Source organism: Phasianus colchicus, chromosome 9 (assembly GCF_987193195.1).
Source record: "Phasianus colchicus chromosome 9, bPhaCol1.hap1.1, whole genome shotgun sequence".
In the NCBI taxonomy this organism is placed as follows: Eukaryota; Metazoa; Chordata; class Aves; order Galliformes; family Phasianidae; genus Phasianus; species Phasianus colchicus.
This window is the reverse complement of record NC_143444.1, coordinates 17,189,696-17,203,455: the sequence shown is the minus strand read 5'-3', so window position 1 is coordinate 17,203,455 and position 13,760 is coordinate 17,189,696. Positions and strand designations below refer to the sequence as shown.

At 35.3% G+C, this 13,760-nt stretch overlaps 1 protein-coding gene across 7 annotated transcripts in view; it reads right to left on the bottom strand.

Annotated features, from left to right (window-relative positions):
- Window positions 1–6,017: 6,017 nt before the first annotated feature.
- Window positions 6,018–13,760, bottom strand: part of HFM1 (helicase for meiosis 1) — a 60,405-nt gene continuing 52,662 nt past the window's right edge. For all 7 annotated transcript variants that reach the window (XM_090146370.1, XM_090146371.1, XM_031614758.2 and 4 more), the window contains 8 exons: window positions 13,125–13,207; window positions 12,861–12,970; window positions 10,942–11,040; window positions 10,125–10,185; window positions 9,740–9,845; window positions 9,338–9,495; window positions 9,035–9,112; window positions 6,018–8,946 (listed from right to left, as the gene is read on the bottom strand). In XM_090146370.1, coding sequence (XP_090002496.1) covers window positions 9,046–9,112; window positions 9,338–9,495; window positions 9,740–9,845; window positions 10,125–10,185; window positions 10,942–11,040; window positions 12,861–12,970; window positions 13,125–13,207 — 684 coding nt within the window. In that variant the 3' untranslated portion in view covers window positions 6,018–8,946; window positions 9,035–9,045. The remainder of the gene's footprint in view (window positions 8,947–9,034; window positions 9,113–9,337; window positions 9,496–9,739; window positions 9,846–10,124; window positions 10,186–10,941; window positions 11,041–12,860; window positions 12,971–13,124; window positions 13,208–13,760) is intronic.

Below are 13,760 nucleotides of genomic sequence, written 5' to 3'. Positions count from 1 at the left end.
AATAATGCAATCAAGCCTCTACTCAACTTCAGATCTACTTAAACGGACAGTGAAGGCATACAGTACACTAGAAACTGCCTGCAAGTATTCTCAAGAAAATGCAATCAAATTTAAATAAAGTAAAAAAAATGATAAAGTTAACAGCAGATCCAATATGAGTGTTGAGAATAGAACTTAATGCCTTATTTCTTTTTAGTTCACCATTTTTTTCTTTTTGCTCTATGCTTAAACTCTGAAGAATGCTAGCAGGAAAAAATGGTTGTGTTGTTCTTCTGGTGTTTCTCTGAGCAGCATAAGATGGTCATTCTCCAGGAAAATTTCTGCAGAGGTAGGCTGTGATAATAGAATGCACTTAAAAATGATGGCCAGATGGTGGCACAGTAAATGCCCTTCTTTTGAAGGGCTGTATGCACATGTTAGAAATATGCCTTGCTCAATATGCGTATTAGAGAGCATTAGACACGTACACTTCTCACACAGAACAACTGCCTGCCAAAACATATGTCAGCAGACTATTTACTACCAAATCCAAAAGGAGCTTGTGATTCTAACATTATTCCCATTAATGAGAAAAATGTCACTGTACAAAAGCTTTTTTTTTCTTTTTGTTCCTTCTTATCAAATCCTTCAAACAGCTGATAAATAGCTTTTATAGATTGGAGAATCAGACAGAATTCTGAATCTTTTATTTTACTAAAACCCCAGGGGTCAACTTATCACCTGAAAACCATTTTACATGGACAATTTGACTTTCATGTGGAGTGTCAGAACATACCCTAGATGTGAATCTAAAATAAATTATATAGAATACTGCCTTATTTGTGCCGAAATTTATTGGTCCCACACTACAGTAGCTTTGAAAATTGTATTCCTTAAGCTACAGTGCAGAGATATTATTAACTGCTTGAACCAAAAGAGCATTTCTGATTGGCTGCTATAAACTCTACAGACGGACTAATTTCTATCGAATCACACACTTATCTGAAGCTATTTTCCACCATTCCAAGCAATCAACTTTACCTTCTTTCAAAACATACTGTCTGTTTTATTACCATTATCTGCCTTACAGACTGTCATTTCTGTGAATCTGTTACAGAAACTAAGCCTTCATGTAAGCTTCTGCTAATACAGTTGTCCAAAACAGTCACACCCAAGAAGAGAAAGATGCACTTGTACCTCTTACCTTCCTATCACAGGTTATTTTCCTCACTTAAGAAAACCTCCAGCCTCTGAAATGCATCTCTGTGATATATATGACAAGTCAAGCAGATCTTTTCCACTACTATTAATCACTTTCTCAATCAATTCTACTTTTGAAATAAAATTATTTTGATAATGTGTTGATGCTTTGCCAAATGCTTCTTCTACACCTACCAGTAAAATTTTTAGAAACCACCCAGCTAATCTCAGAGCCTAAACTTTTTTTGATTGAAGAGGAGATACTGAAAATGTTATGAACAATCCAGCTGCTGAGTGACTATTCCTGGAGTAGAAATTTCCAGCTGGGCAGAAAACCTCCTCCAGGCATAGCTCATAAGACACAAGAATGGTGCCATGGGATGAAATAATTTTGTCTCTGCAAACAGCAATCTAACAAGTCCAGACTACAAAAGTTGAAATACTTCATCACAACTAGCAAAAAACCTTCGGTAATCCTAGCAGTAAACTCTATTGACACTTCCATTCAGATGAATGAATAACACATAAAAAGCAAAAGAAATTGTTAAGAAGGAAGTTGTTATCTGAATATCCAAGTTTCTAGACAGCGCTAATTTCACTTTTTACTAAACTGTATCAAACTTCTTCATAAGAGGTAGGTATTCAGTATAATGACAATAAACTGTGGCTAGTCAATCCATCCGAGCAAACAACCTCCAGCTTCTGGCAATGGAACTCATCCCAGTGAGGCCTGCGCCAAGTAGGAATCTGAAGGTTTGGAAGCCTTCAGGAGACATTTCCTTCTCTCTATTTCCTGGTTCCCCAGCATCGTTCTTTCACATTAAGATATATCTAAGAAACAGTAGGAGCCTGTCAATAAACGAGCACTCCATTGCAAAGTCCTGCTCCTAGCCTTTCAGGGAGGGAAGTGGCTAGTTGATGACCACAGCCCACATTTGCTTTCTCTCACATTGCCTGTCTTCTTAAGGGAATTCCTTGAGGATCTCTGGGAGCTCTGTCAGCTTGCTGGGAAGTGGCAGAAGTCCACCTGCAGAACTTGGCTTTGCTTGTCTAAGCTCTGTGTGAGTATTTGTGCTGAAGCCATAACAGTTGAACATCTATGTTCAGTAACTAGATATGACTATGTTGAAGGTAGTTCATTATTAAAATAACCTAAAGCTATATTTCTACTGCAATAAATATATTTTAGAGAATTTGTGTGGTGAGCTGGAATAACTGGTATAGGATGGCACATAGGGCTTCAACTTTGAAACACTTAATGTTCATTCCAGTCAAGCACTCCAACTGATCAGTGATGGCCAATGTTGGACAGTAATTTTAGAAGCATGAACTTATCTTCAGTAAAAAAGACAATCTAAGGGAACTATCTGGGACAGTAAAATTAATACTGCACTTGTCTGTAATATGTCCTACCATTTATAGAGGTGACTTGGGCAAGTTAGCAGGACTCTTTCTGTCTTATCTAAACAATACCAGATCCCTTGCACCACAAATTCACAGTACTGAAGAAAGAATGAAGAAATTGAAGTTATCTGCTAGCACTGATAAAATATTCTGAGCATTTATAAGTGTTTAAGAAGCAAAGAGAACTGTTTTGGAAGCCATTTCTAAAAAATGATCAGTTAATTAGCTCTAAAGTAGACATTCCCAATTTCATTGTGGATACAACTGATAGTGCCTAAATCTAGCTGGAAGTGCGATCAGATGTCAACCTGCAGCAGCTTAAAAAAAGTTACACAAGCTGACCTTCATATGTGTGACTACCAGGCTTTCACTGCAGAAATATATATATTTCAATATCTTTTCTGAGCTGAAATCATGTCATTTATATGCAAATCGGGCTATATTCTACAGCTGTTTCTTCTCTGCTGAAGCCATGGGAATTATTTGCACTTAATAAAGCCTCATAAATAGGTTTTGCCTCCAAATGGGGGGGGAGCAGCAAATATATCATAGCCATTTACAGTTACAAGCATCTTTTTATTTTGAAAGTTACATGCATCCCTTAATGGGAAGTTTCACAGTTATGAAAGAAACACTGTTACATTTATACAAACAAAATACCCTACCAGCCTCCAAAACAAAGTGTTTTACATTTTTCCCTATGGTCAGCCATCTAAATATAAAAATTGCTATGTAGCATGAACTAAAAGGAAAGTCTGTGTGATCATTCCATACTAGCTCCATGTCCTCTATGTTTAATATAGGAAAAAAACCCAAACAAATAAACAAAAACCCAACAAAACCAACAAACATGCTAGTATATCTGGGCACTACTTACATTTGTAAAAATACACACCTGCTTTATACAAAATACGTCCACCTCACGTACTGCATTTCTGCAAAACGTGCAACGTTATCGCACACCACTGCTCAGATGCCTGCAAGTACGGCACATGGAAACAATCAATTTAAAAACTGCAGGAAGACAGACCCAGCAACAATCTTACATGACCAAATTACAATCTTACATCCAAATCAAATGGATGGCTTTCATGTAGCAGTTTGCATACTATGTGAATTGGAAAGCAGCTTTCCTCGGCTGATATAAACAACCTGTGTCAGGACTTTGCATTCAGAACAGGACATGCAGTGCAGGACTGCAGGTTAATACTAGCACAGCTTTCCCATCCACTTCACAACCACAGCAAAGCAGAGCAGTGATCAAAGAACTTGTGGAGCAGGAGACAAACAGTTCCTGCCTCCTCCTATTACTCCTGAGGTGTAGCCCAAGCCTACTTTATCTGAAAAAACCTGCCAAGAGCTTATAGAGACAAGGAGTTGTCTCTGGTAGAGAGGAGGGGGCTTAGAGAGATACAATTTTCTCTCATTAGAGGTTTGAGGAACAAATAATGGCAACATGGTTAAACAGGAGACCTTACCCTCAGCTCTGCAGTGGCAGCAAATAAAGCCAATAACTCTTCCAGCCCAAGCTGAATTTCATCACTGCAAACTGTCAGCACAAAGTATATAAGTCATTATATTCTTATGTAAACCTTCAATGAGATTTTAGTGTTCTACAGAAAGTGAATTTTGCTCTTACTGAATAGCACTTCCTTCTCTATTTTTTGTTAAACAAAAGAGTGGGTGAAAAAAAGGGCATCCGTGAGTCTCATTTCATGGATATCTTTTAAAGATTGCACCAGTAGAACAACTGACCTACTACTCTTGCTTCTACATGTAAAGTAGAAGGGGTCAAGAGGTAAAGCATGACACCCTTTCATTTAAATGAGAGACCACCAATTCTGGCATGATGGTGTCCACAAAAGGAATGACTTTTTGTGCTCCACAAAAGGAATTACTTTAATTATTTTCAGATGCATATTGGTTCAATTCAGTGATTTCTGTTCAATCTTCATTATTGTTAACTGCCTTTAAGAGCACCAGCTTTTATCTCTCACTTAACTATTCTGTGAAGCGATATCTAAGTAAAAGCAAATCCAAAAAAGTAAGATTCCTACTTGCCACAACTTCCATTATTATTTTAACAATTACTGTACAGTTTAACTTATTGAAGTGTTTACATATATGAATGAATTCCATGTAATTTAAATGAACACGAGACAAGCTGCGTACACTCGTCACTGTACATTTACAGTAATCAACATGCTATAAACTGACCTTATACAGAAATGTGTCTGGCAACATGTTTAAACACTATATATATTTTTCTGCTAGTAATTTCTGATCTTGCCTTTTGAGTGCATATTGCATTTTCTTAAGGCACAGACACAGCTGACCTTACTTTATATTTTGAAACCAATACATTTGATAGGAAAAGGAAGCACACAAGGAATATGAATTTAAATTAAAAGCAGGTATGAGCATGTATTTTATTACAGAGTATCAGACAAGTAAGACAGTAAAATCTGACTACTTGTCACACTGAATTTTCTTTCATGGCTCCAGTGTGGGAAACAGTATTTTTATAATATATACTTTATAGAATCATCCTCAGACTAAAATCAGTGACATTCTGAAGGAACTACTTATACAATTCAAATGATTCAAACTCAAGTCACTTATTTAATGTTACAACACTATGCAAAATTAAAAAAAATAACAAGATCCCTTCGTGCTTCAACAATATATTTAAGTCAGTATTTTATCAACGGGAAGCAGCTGAATGAAACAATCTTACACTGAATTTAATTAGTATATTTATCATCAGTGAGGCACCTGAAATGAAGCTACGTGCAGCAAAATTAGTGGAGCACAGCCATCTTTTGCTGTCCAGAAACAGGACCATTCAACACAGAAAAATAACATCCTTATGGGGGTAAAAGAAGCCAAGCACCTCATTTATGCAAGAAAAGCAATATTTATTTAATTTACTATTAATCTGCAGCGCAGCAGCTTTTTCACACTAACTGTATGTAGTCACTTTCATCATCGCATAATTTGATGAGTTCCACTAGAGAGTAATTCAGCCCACTTACAACCTGAATTATCTTCTGACACTGCCTGCTTCTTTCTAGGGTGTATGGTAAACAAGGTTTATGACCTTTAGATTATTCAGTTATATGACTAAAATTAGAGAGCTCTTAATAGCTATGTCTATGCACACCTTTTGGGGCATGACTAGGATTTTGGTCCCCGAGTCATTCATATCTAGCATCTGTAGAGAAACACCAGAGTTCCTGCTATGGAAATAAGAAATGGTTTGGAAGAGGTAAACTCTGCTTTTTACATGTCATAACACGACTAAGATTTGCCTTAATCAGGACTGCTGGTCTAAACACAGCAGTAGTACAATAACGGTAAGTTACCTTTATTTGAATGTTTTAATTTAAAAAATAAAAAAAATACCAAGGGGGAAAAAAAAAAAAAAAGCCCACACAAACAATCCAACCACGAGTAGATATTTCTAATTCTGCAGTCAGTTTGGGTTTTTTGTCCATATAAGTTGTCAAGTATAGTCACTGTGTATCTGAATTCAGTTATTGCCAGGGAAATACAGAATATGGTTATCAGTTTTGATCTTCCAACTATTATGATTTGAAAAAATGGAACAATAAGAAAACAAATGTTACCATATGAAAAAAAATCATTCCTTGTCGAGACAGTGAACACTTGTGTTACCAAACTGGTTTTCTGAAAGTGATTTATACTTTAAAGAGAAATCAAGCTAATATGAATAATGAAGCAAAACAACAACAAATAAACTATTTATCTTTGAAATAATGTTTTTTCATTAGTGTTCAACATTATTATAAAGACACTGCAGTATCGAATGTATTTTCTGAAGTGTTGCCAGTAACAATAGCACATTTTTGTAATTTTCCAAGTATGATACATAGAATGATGGCTTCCTATGAAAAATAGTCAGGAATTGATCTTAGAAACCATATGCAACGTACTTCAAATAGCCTTGAAAGTACTGAAATGCATTTATTATCATGCGTTCTGACTATGGATAAAATTAGAAGTTAAAGCCTTTTAAAATCAACAGAAGGAAAAATACAGTATCAGAAAATTAATCAGCCTGAACCTTCAAGAAATCAAAAAATAACTACTGAACTGCACTGAGGAAAACCTTAACAAGAAAATAAAATACCTGCAAGGACAACTTTCTCTGCACTAACAATCTAAACATAAACCTATCATCTAGGCTGGAAATAAGTAATTTCATTAAGATTATACCAAATATGAAGCAAAAGTGGCAACAGTCAGTTACATTCTAGACATTACATATATTACCAGACTATTACAGAGAAAAATAAAAATATACTCTCAGTATAGAAATAGGATCAAAGACCATCTCCAAGCTGAAAAAATGCTTCATTAGTACAGAGGTATAAACACTCTATTCATATTTATGACAATCTAATCATGACTAACTTCCACTACAGTCACTGACACACAGTTCAGAACCTTTAGGGGGGTTTCATGATGGCTACCAGTAAACAGTTCAGTGTGTGCCACCACATTTGGATTGCAAGCGAGATCTGTGCAACTGGTATACGAGTGAAATTTTGGAAAGTCACAAGTTGTATCACTCCAAGATTATATAAATTATTTATAATCTTAATAAATTTGTTTCTTTCCAATCCCCCACAAATTCTTAATAAATGGACACTCAGAGTTAATCCTAGATATTAAGTAGTTGATGGCTTTAGGTCTGATCCATCACAAATATTGGTAGCACTTTATTTAGAAGGAGATGAGAATGTCAAGTCTATTGTGTTCTGTTCTAGCAGAAAGGAAACGTAAAAACAGTCAAGGAATAAGAGAAAACTTAAAAATGAAAAGATCTTGTTACTGCCATCCACTTCTTTAAGCCATGAAAGGGACTAAATACCAGAATTTACACTGGGAGCCAATAATCAGGCTGTCTAGGGACAGTTAACTCCTCTGAACTTATCTTTGTGCAGAATTGAAAGCAAAGCACAATGGTATTCAAGTTTATGTTCAGAGTTAAGATAAGCTTTTCAATTCTACCTAGAGACCATGACAAGCTATTTTCAGTGCCACTATACCTTACGATACTGTGTATGACTAAAAGAACACACAGATATATTAGGTCTTGTTTCCAATTGCAATCTGGACACCTCTGGGATGTGTAATGATTTCCATACAATACACTCACGTGGGTTTCATTCTGAGGAAACCAAGTTGCAGGCAAACTAGTGTTTTCCATACCTAACTCTGGTATCAGACTGTTCACAGTTTCAGACTAGATACAGTCAACTACAGGGTTGAGAGCAAGAAGGATTTGACGAGAGATCTGACATACAACTGTCTTCTGGCAGCAATTAAATAACTGAGGTGTACCAAAGTGTGTTAAAAGACTGGGACTGTCGGAAACAGCACAGTCAAATACATGTATTGTTAGGGTGTTGAGGGTGCTTGTACTTGGTCATTTCTTATGGAGAAAGAGGAATTTTTATATATGTAACTTATTACTAGCCAAGAAATATAGAATCACGTATGGGAGTGAAACATGGTTGTGTTTGGTTGCACTGTAAGCAAGAACAAACAGCTAAGGTTCCTTGTGCTATTTTAAAACTCTCACACATTTTGAATAATTAACATTGAAATTTAATATTGCCCAAAATCCATATGAAGAGAATATCATATTTTTCTACCCAACGAACATGCAATGTTTATTGTTCAAACATGAGAGCTGTAAGAAGATAGCCAAATCCAGTACTTGGTTGCCTAAGTTTGTATTGAGATGCATACAGGTCTTTTTTATGAGCTCAAGCATCGAAGTGAACAGTTAAATACAGCTTTAGAATATTTTTATAGACATTAAATAACTGTTTTGTCGAGATCTAGGAAAGGCACTAACATGATGGAAGTTGCACTTTTTTTTTTTTTTAAACAAGCTGGTAGTACTATCAGAAGGAGTAATAGTCTAGAGTAACTTACTATTCCATTCCATTTTAAATCTATTTAACAGAATCAGAAAAATTCAGATTAAAATACTGACAAACAAAATAAAAAAGCTTTAAGAAATTTCAGAGGAAACAGTTTTTCATTCATTTAAACAGTACTTAGGAGCAGGACATGTAATAAATAGCTTACTATTTCTTATATGATTTTTACTTTATCTATAGAAACATCGCCAGCATGAGAACTCCTCTGACACATTCCTACATTTTTTCTTTTCAATCCTGAAAGCAGTGAGGTCAACAAATGAAAATGTAAGCAATTTTCAAAATAAGATAATATACCCAAAATTCCATTAAATAAACATCAACTTTTTTTTTTTTAATATGTAATGACCTACTGTATGGCAGTAATCCCACTACTGGTAAGTAGCTGCAAAAAAGAGAAGAAATTCTTTTAGCAGTATCTGAAATTTTGGAAAAATAAGTGGTTTTTTGTTTGTTTGTTTTTAAACACTTACAATATATTGTTTTAAAATATGTCATCAAGTAGTCCAAGTAAAGGCTTGACATCACTGGTCTCATCATCAGGAAGATATCTAATGAATAATGAGCAAAATAAAATAAAATTAGGTACAGTACTTAAAAACCTATGAAATCAAAAACACTATTCAAAATATTTTCTTCCTAAGAATAGTTAACTGGTAGTACTACCAGGTAAATTCATCTTTTGAAAATGAATTTGTAGTAAATCAACAAATTGCCACGGAGAAAGAAGTACTTAACACTTAGACAACAGAGAAATACATACAACTTCTTATTACCCAGGTTCCACTTCTTCTTTCTGTTCCTTCATGAAAATAAAAAAATTCTCTTTCCTAGTGAATTTAGAAGAGTCTGGGATTACGTTTGAAATTGAAGAACATTGTATTTTTTCCAGCTCTTGTGAAAGATTTGAATGTTTGTTTTCTTGAGAAGGGAACTGCAAAGCAAATGTTAAAATGTTAAAAAAAACCTGCAGGATGGATCATAGTAGTCCTAGTTCTTTGTGACGCCAACATTACACTGAACACAGAATGCATGCTTGTTCAGAGTTTGAACTACACAGATAGGTTCAGAAATTCTGTATGTTCAAACTGATTCACATGTCAGATACGATAAATACATTTTCATATGAAAGAGTAATTTAATACAGGGAATCCTGTTATAGAAACATTTTGACTCACCGTATTTACATGTCCACTCTGTGCAGATAATTCCACTTTTGATGAGCTATTAAACACAGAGAGAACTGAGTTCTGAATACTGGTATCACTTTGCAATAGGCAAGAACTGAAAATGCCAAGTGGAGAAAATTAAGTTATTTTTACAGAAGTGCAAAATGGCTTACTTTTCAGTTCAGGATTTTCCCTCCACACCTGAATAAGAAGTCATTTCAAGTTAGTCAACAATTCCTATCGTTTTAAAGTTGAAATTTCACTCCATGCTCTCAGTAAACAATCTTCTACATATTTAGTTATGCATGTGAACATTGAACTGTGAACATAAGTAATGAAAAATATAGATAATTTTAAAAATGAATAAAATTGCAATAAATTACATAATGCTTACTCTTCTGAAATGTCACTTGTGGCTTCACTTGTTGAGTACTTGTGAAGTGTTTCACGCTCATCTGAAATATAAAAGCAGGTATTTTCACATTCCATTTAAGAATCAAAGTTTTAAACCAGCCACCAAACCACAAAAAAAACCATATGCAAATGTTTTACGTATCATAAATAATAAATATCCATGTGCCCCAGCAGGAATAGTCCTCAGGCCAGAGCTGCAGCTTATGGAAAAGAGCTTGTGGTGGAGCAGGAGGCCTGGGGGAGCTGCCACCCATGGGGATGCATGCTGGAGCACCGTGCTCCTTGAATGATGGGCCTCATGATATGGAGCCACATTGGAGCAGTGCTTGGTGAGCTGCAGCCTATGGGAAGCCCACACAAGATCGATTTAGAAAGGAAGGCATCCTATGGAAGGGGCCCCACGTGGTGAAGAGGGAGTGATCACTGTGGAGCAGCAGAGATGAAGCATTGGGTACTGATTGCAGCTCCCATTGCCCTGCACCACTCAGGAAGAGAAGTAGAAGAGGGTGGATGAGGGGAAGGTGTTTAGTTTGCTTTTTCTTCTCATCGCTCCAGATTGTTACCAATAGATAAATATATATATAAAATCTTGTGCTGAGTCTATTTTGCCCATGACATAACTGGGGAGTCATCTCCCCTGTCCTTATCCCAGCCCGTGAGGTCTTTTTCATCATATTTTCTCCCCCTTTTCTGTTGAGCATGGGGAGTGAAAGTATGGAGGAGCTGAGCTATCTGATGTATTTAGTCACCATAATCCTGTAAAATAATTTGTACTCAGAATTTGTACATAGTCTTACCTAATTCTCTACTGAAAAGGTTGCTAGCAACTACTAATACTTCATCATCAAGATCATCCCAAACATCATCTCTCAGTTCAGCATTCACATCCAAAGAAACTGAAAAAAAGATCAGCTTTTAGCTATATCAGTCAAGTTACACATGAAAGACTTTTATGCCACTGTCTCTCAGCTTTTCTCACACATACTTAATGATTCAAAGAGAAAGCTGTAATCCATGGTCAAGTATAATAGAAATTGCTCTGTTTTAAGACCAGTTGTTCAATCTATTGAAAGAAGGACTGTCACACATGCGCTTTTTCATCAGCATTACTTTGAGATAAGTTTTCAAGCGTTTCCAAGCATTATTGTTAAGATTTTTAATTAAAGTGAGATACTTGATGTTTGAAAATACACGGTTTTCTGGTTCACAGTCAACTTTCCTCACTTTCTCTCCCTTTGTTTTGTTCTCTTTCTTCATCACCAATCCAATTCTCTGCCTTTTACCCCCCCTCCTCTTCCTCCAGCCTCCCCTGTAGCACCAGAAAGTGTTTTGCTTTGTTGCCATGATCCCAATATAGTATAAGAACTCTGATCTAGATATCCCTTTCAATGCAGGGGAAGCAGGACAGGCTGAAGTAAAAAATACTGTTCGAGAGACACCAAAAAGCACCTGGAAGGCATTTCTATTGTAATTCTGGGAATGCAAAATCATCATAGTGCATGACTGCAGACATATACACAGTTTAAAATACCTAACTATACTACAATTTCACAGTATATTCTCAATTTCCTGCATTTATTTATACAGAATGGAAAGATACCATGTTAAAGACATAGTTGATCCTACATAAATCATAAAATTTGGGGCCTTATCTCACTAAAATTATTTCTGGTGCGTTTTTTAAAGTGTAGCTGGCCCAATTTATATGGCTAAGGTTATGTTTTCTGGTACCATTCAATGGAGATGGTTTTTAGTTAGCAATATTTTCTCTTGATGCTGTATGATTTGCCTCAAGATTACACAGCTATAGTAATACCAGAATATTCATCTGTCTTTCTGTGAATTTATCCTTATAACACATTCATATCACATACTAACTGGCTCACATAGCTACTGATGATATAGCACAGTCTTCCATCTTAAGACTAAGGTAAAAAAAAAAAAAATAGCAGGTGGGTGAGCACACAGGCAAATCTGAAGTATTAATTTAAAGGAATATTCCATCCTCAAGATATTTGGTAAAAATGAACTGATATAGTGCGGTTGCTATCACTTAAGGCAGCATGAGCCAAAAATATATATATCAGTTTATCTCAACAGTGTTTCTTATATGTCTGAGTATGATCTAAACACTGGATCTGCTACTTACTTAACCAACAGACAATCAAAACATGACTCATTAACTGCAGTCACCAACTAGAACGGTAAAGGGCGTGCATTGAGGAGAACACCATGGTTATATACTAACAATAAAGACTGATCATTTAACCTCAAATAAGAAAACTTTAATGCCCTTTCAAATGAAAGAAAAGTAGAAAGAATTTTTTCTTTTTTCTAGATAGTGATGTTTTACAGGTTATGGACAAAAGCTCCTATTTCATTAACTTCTTCCAGTAGAGAAGGAAAGAAGAAAAGATACAGATAACACAGGTAAAATGCCTTTCATACTGCAAGTGTCTTCAGTGGAAATACCTTGCACATAGTATGTAGTTTTGTACCCTCATATACTTGAAATTCATCATTATTGTTTTATTTAGAGGTATATAACTTAGATCTGCATTTGCATTTCTTACCGATTTTAAAAAGAGCCAATTGAGGCCACACTATTTCCCTGTACTTGTTGCTGTTGTGATTTCAGCAAGTTTCAGTTTACATACAAGGTATACTCAACACAAAACAACAAATGTTATGATTTCAAACATTAGTCATAACTTACCACTCTTTCCATAGTCCCAGGACTGGAATTGTTTTTGAGATCTTCCTAAGTTATTAAAACTATCTACCTGGTCCACTGAACGTGACGAAAATGACTCTTTATTACCAGACCTATTTAAAACAAAACAAAGCAAAACACTGACACATCAGTGGAACTGTTGAAGAAAACTGCAATAAAGAAGAATTTTATTCAGAAAACAGGCACTAGTTAAAATAAAACTAGTGCTTAAATACATTAATTATTGTTATTTATATTCATTAGTACCTTGATGATGCTGGCATCAGAGATTTGGGTGCAAAAACAAATTGTTTGAGATCCACACTTTGAGCCTGATTTAACATCTGCATCTAAAGAAAGCAGGTTATAGTAATCTCAATCTCAATGAGACAAAGACTGAAAAATGTTTTTCAACAGTCTGGATTATATTATTAATATTCTATCAAGCTAGCATTTTTTTTTTTACAAATTGCATATTATATCTTTCCAGCATTTAGTTATCTCTTGGGTTCTCTTAAAAAAAAGTTTTTTTAGTCAGCAATAATTTCCCTTGATGCTGTATGATTTGCCTCAAGATTACACAGCTATAATAATACCATATTGAATTACATGCTTCTATTATAGCTATCCAAGAAGCTAGACTAGGTATCACTAACTTTGTCTATATTAGCTGCAGACTAATCATTTTTCTCTATTACAAACAAACAAACAAAACTGTGAGGAAAAATTAAAACTACAGTATCTTGAATGCACAGATCAGTTTGGCATCATGTTCAAAGATACAGAGGTCACACCAAAGGAAAGCCTCCTACTTGTTTTCACAGAAACTACAACGGATATGAAGAACACAATAATACTACCCAATAGAGCAAATTCTCAGCAGATCTCCTAGTGGCATTACTT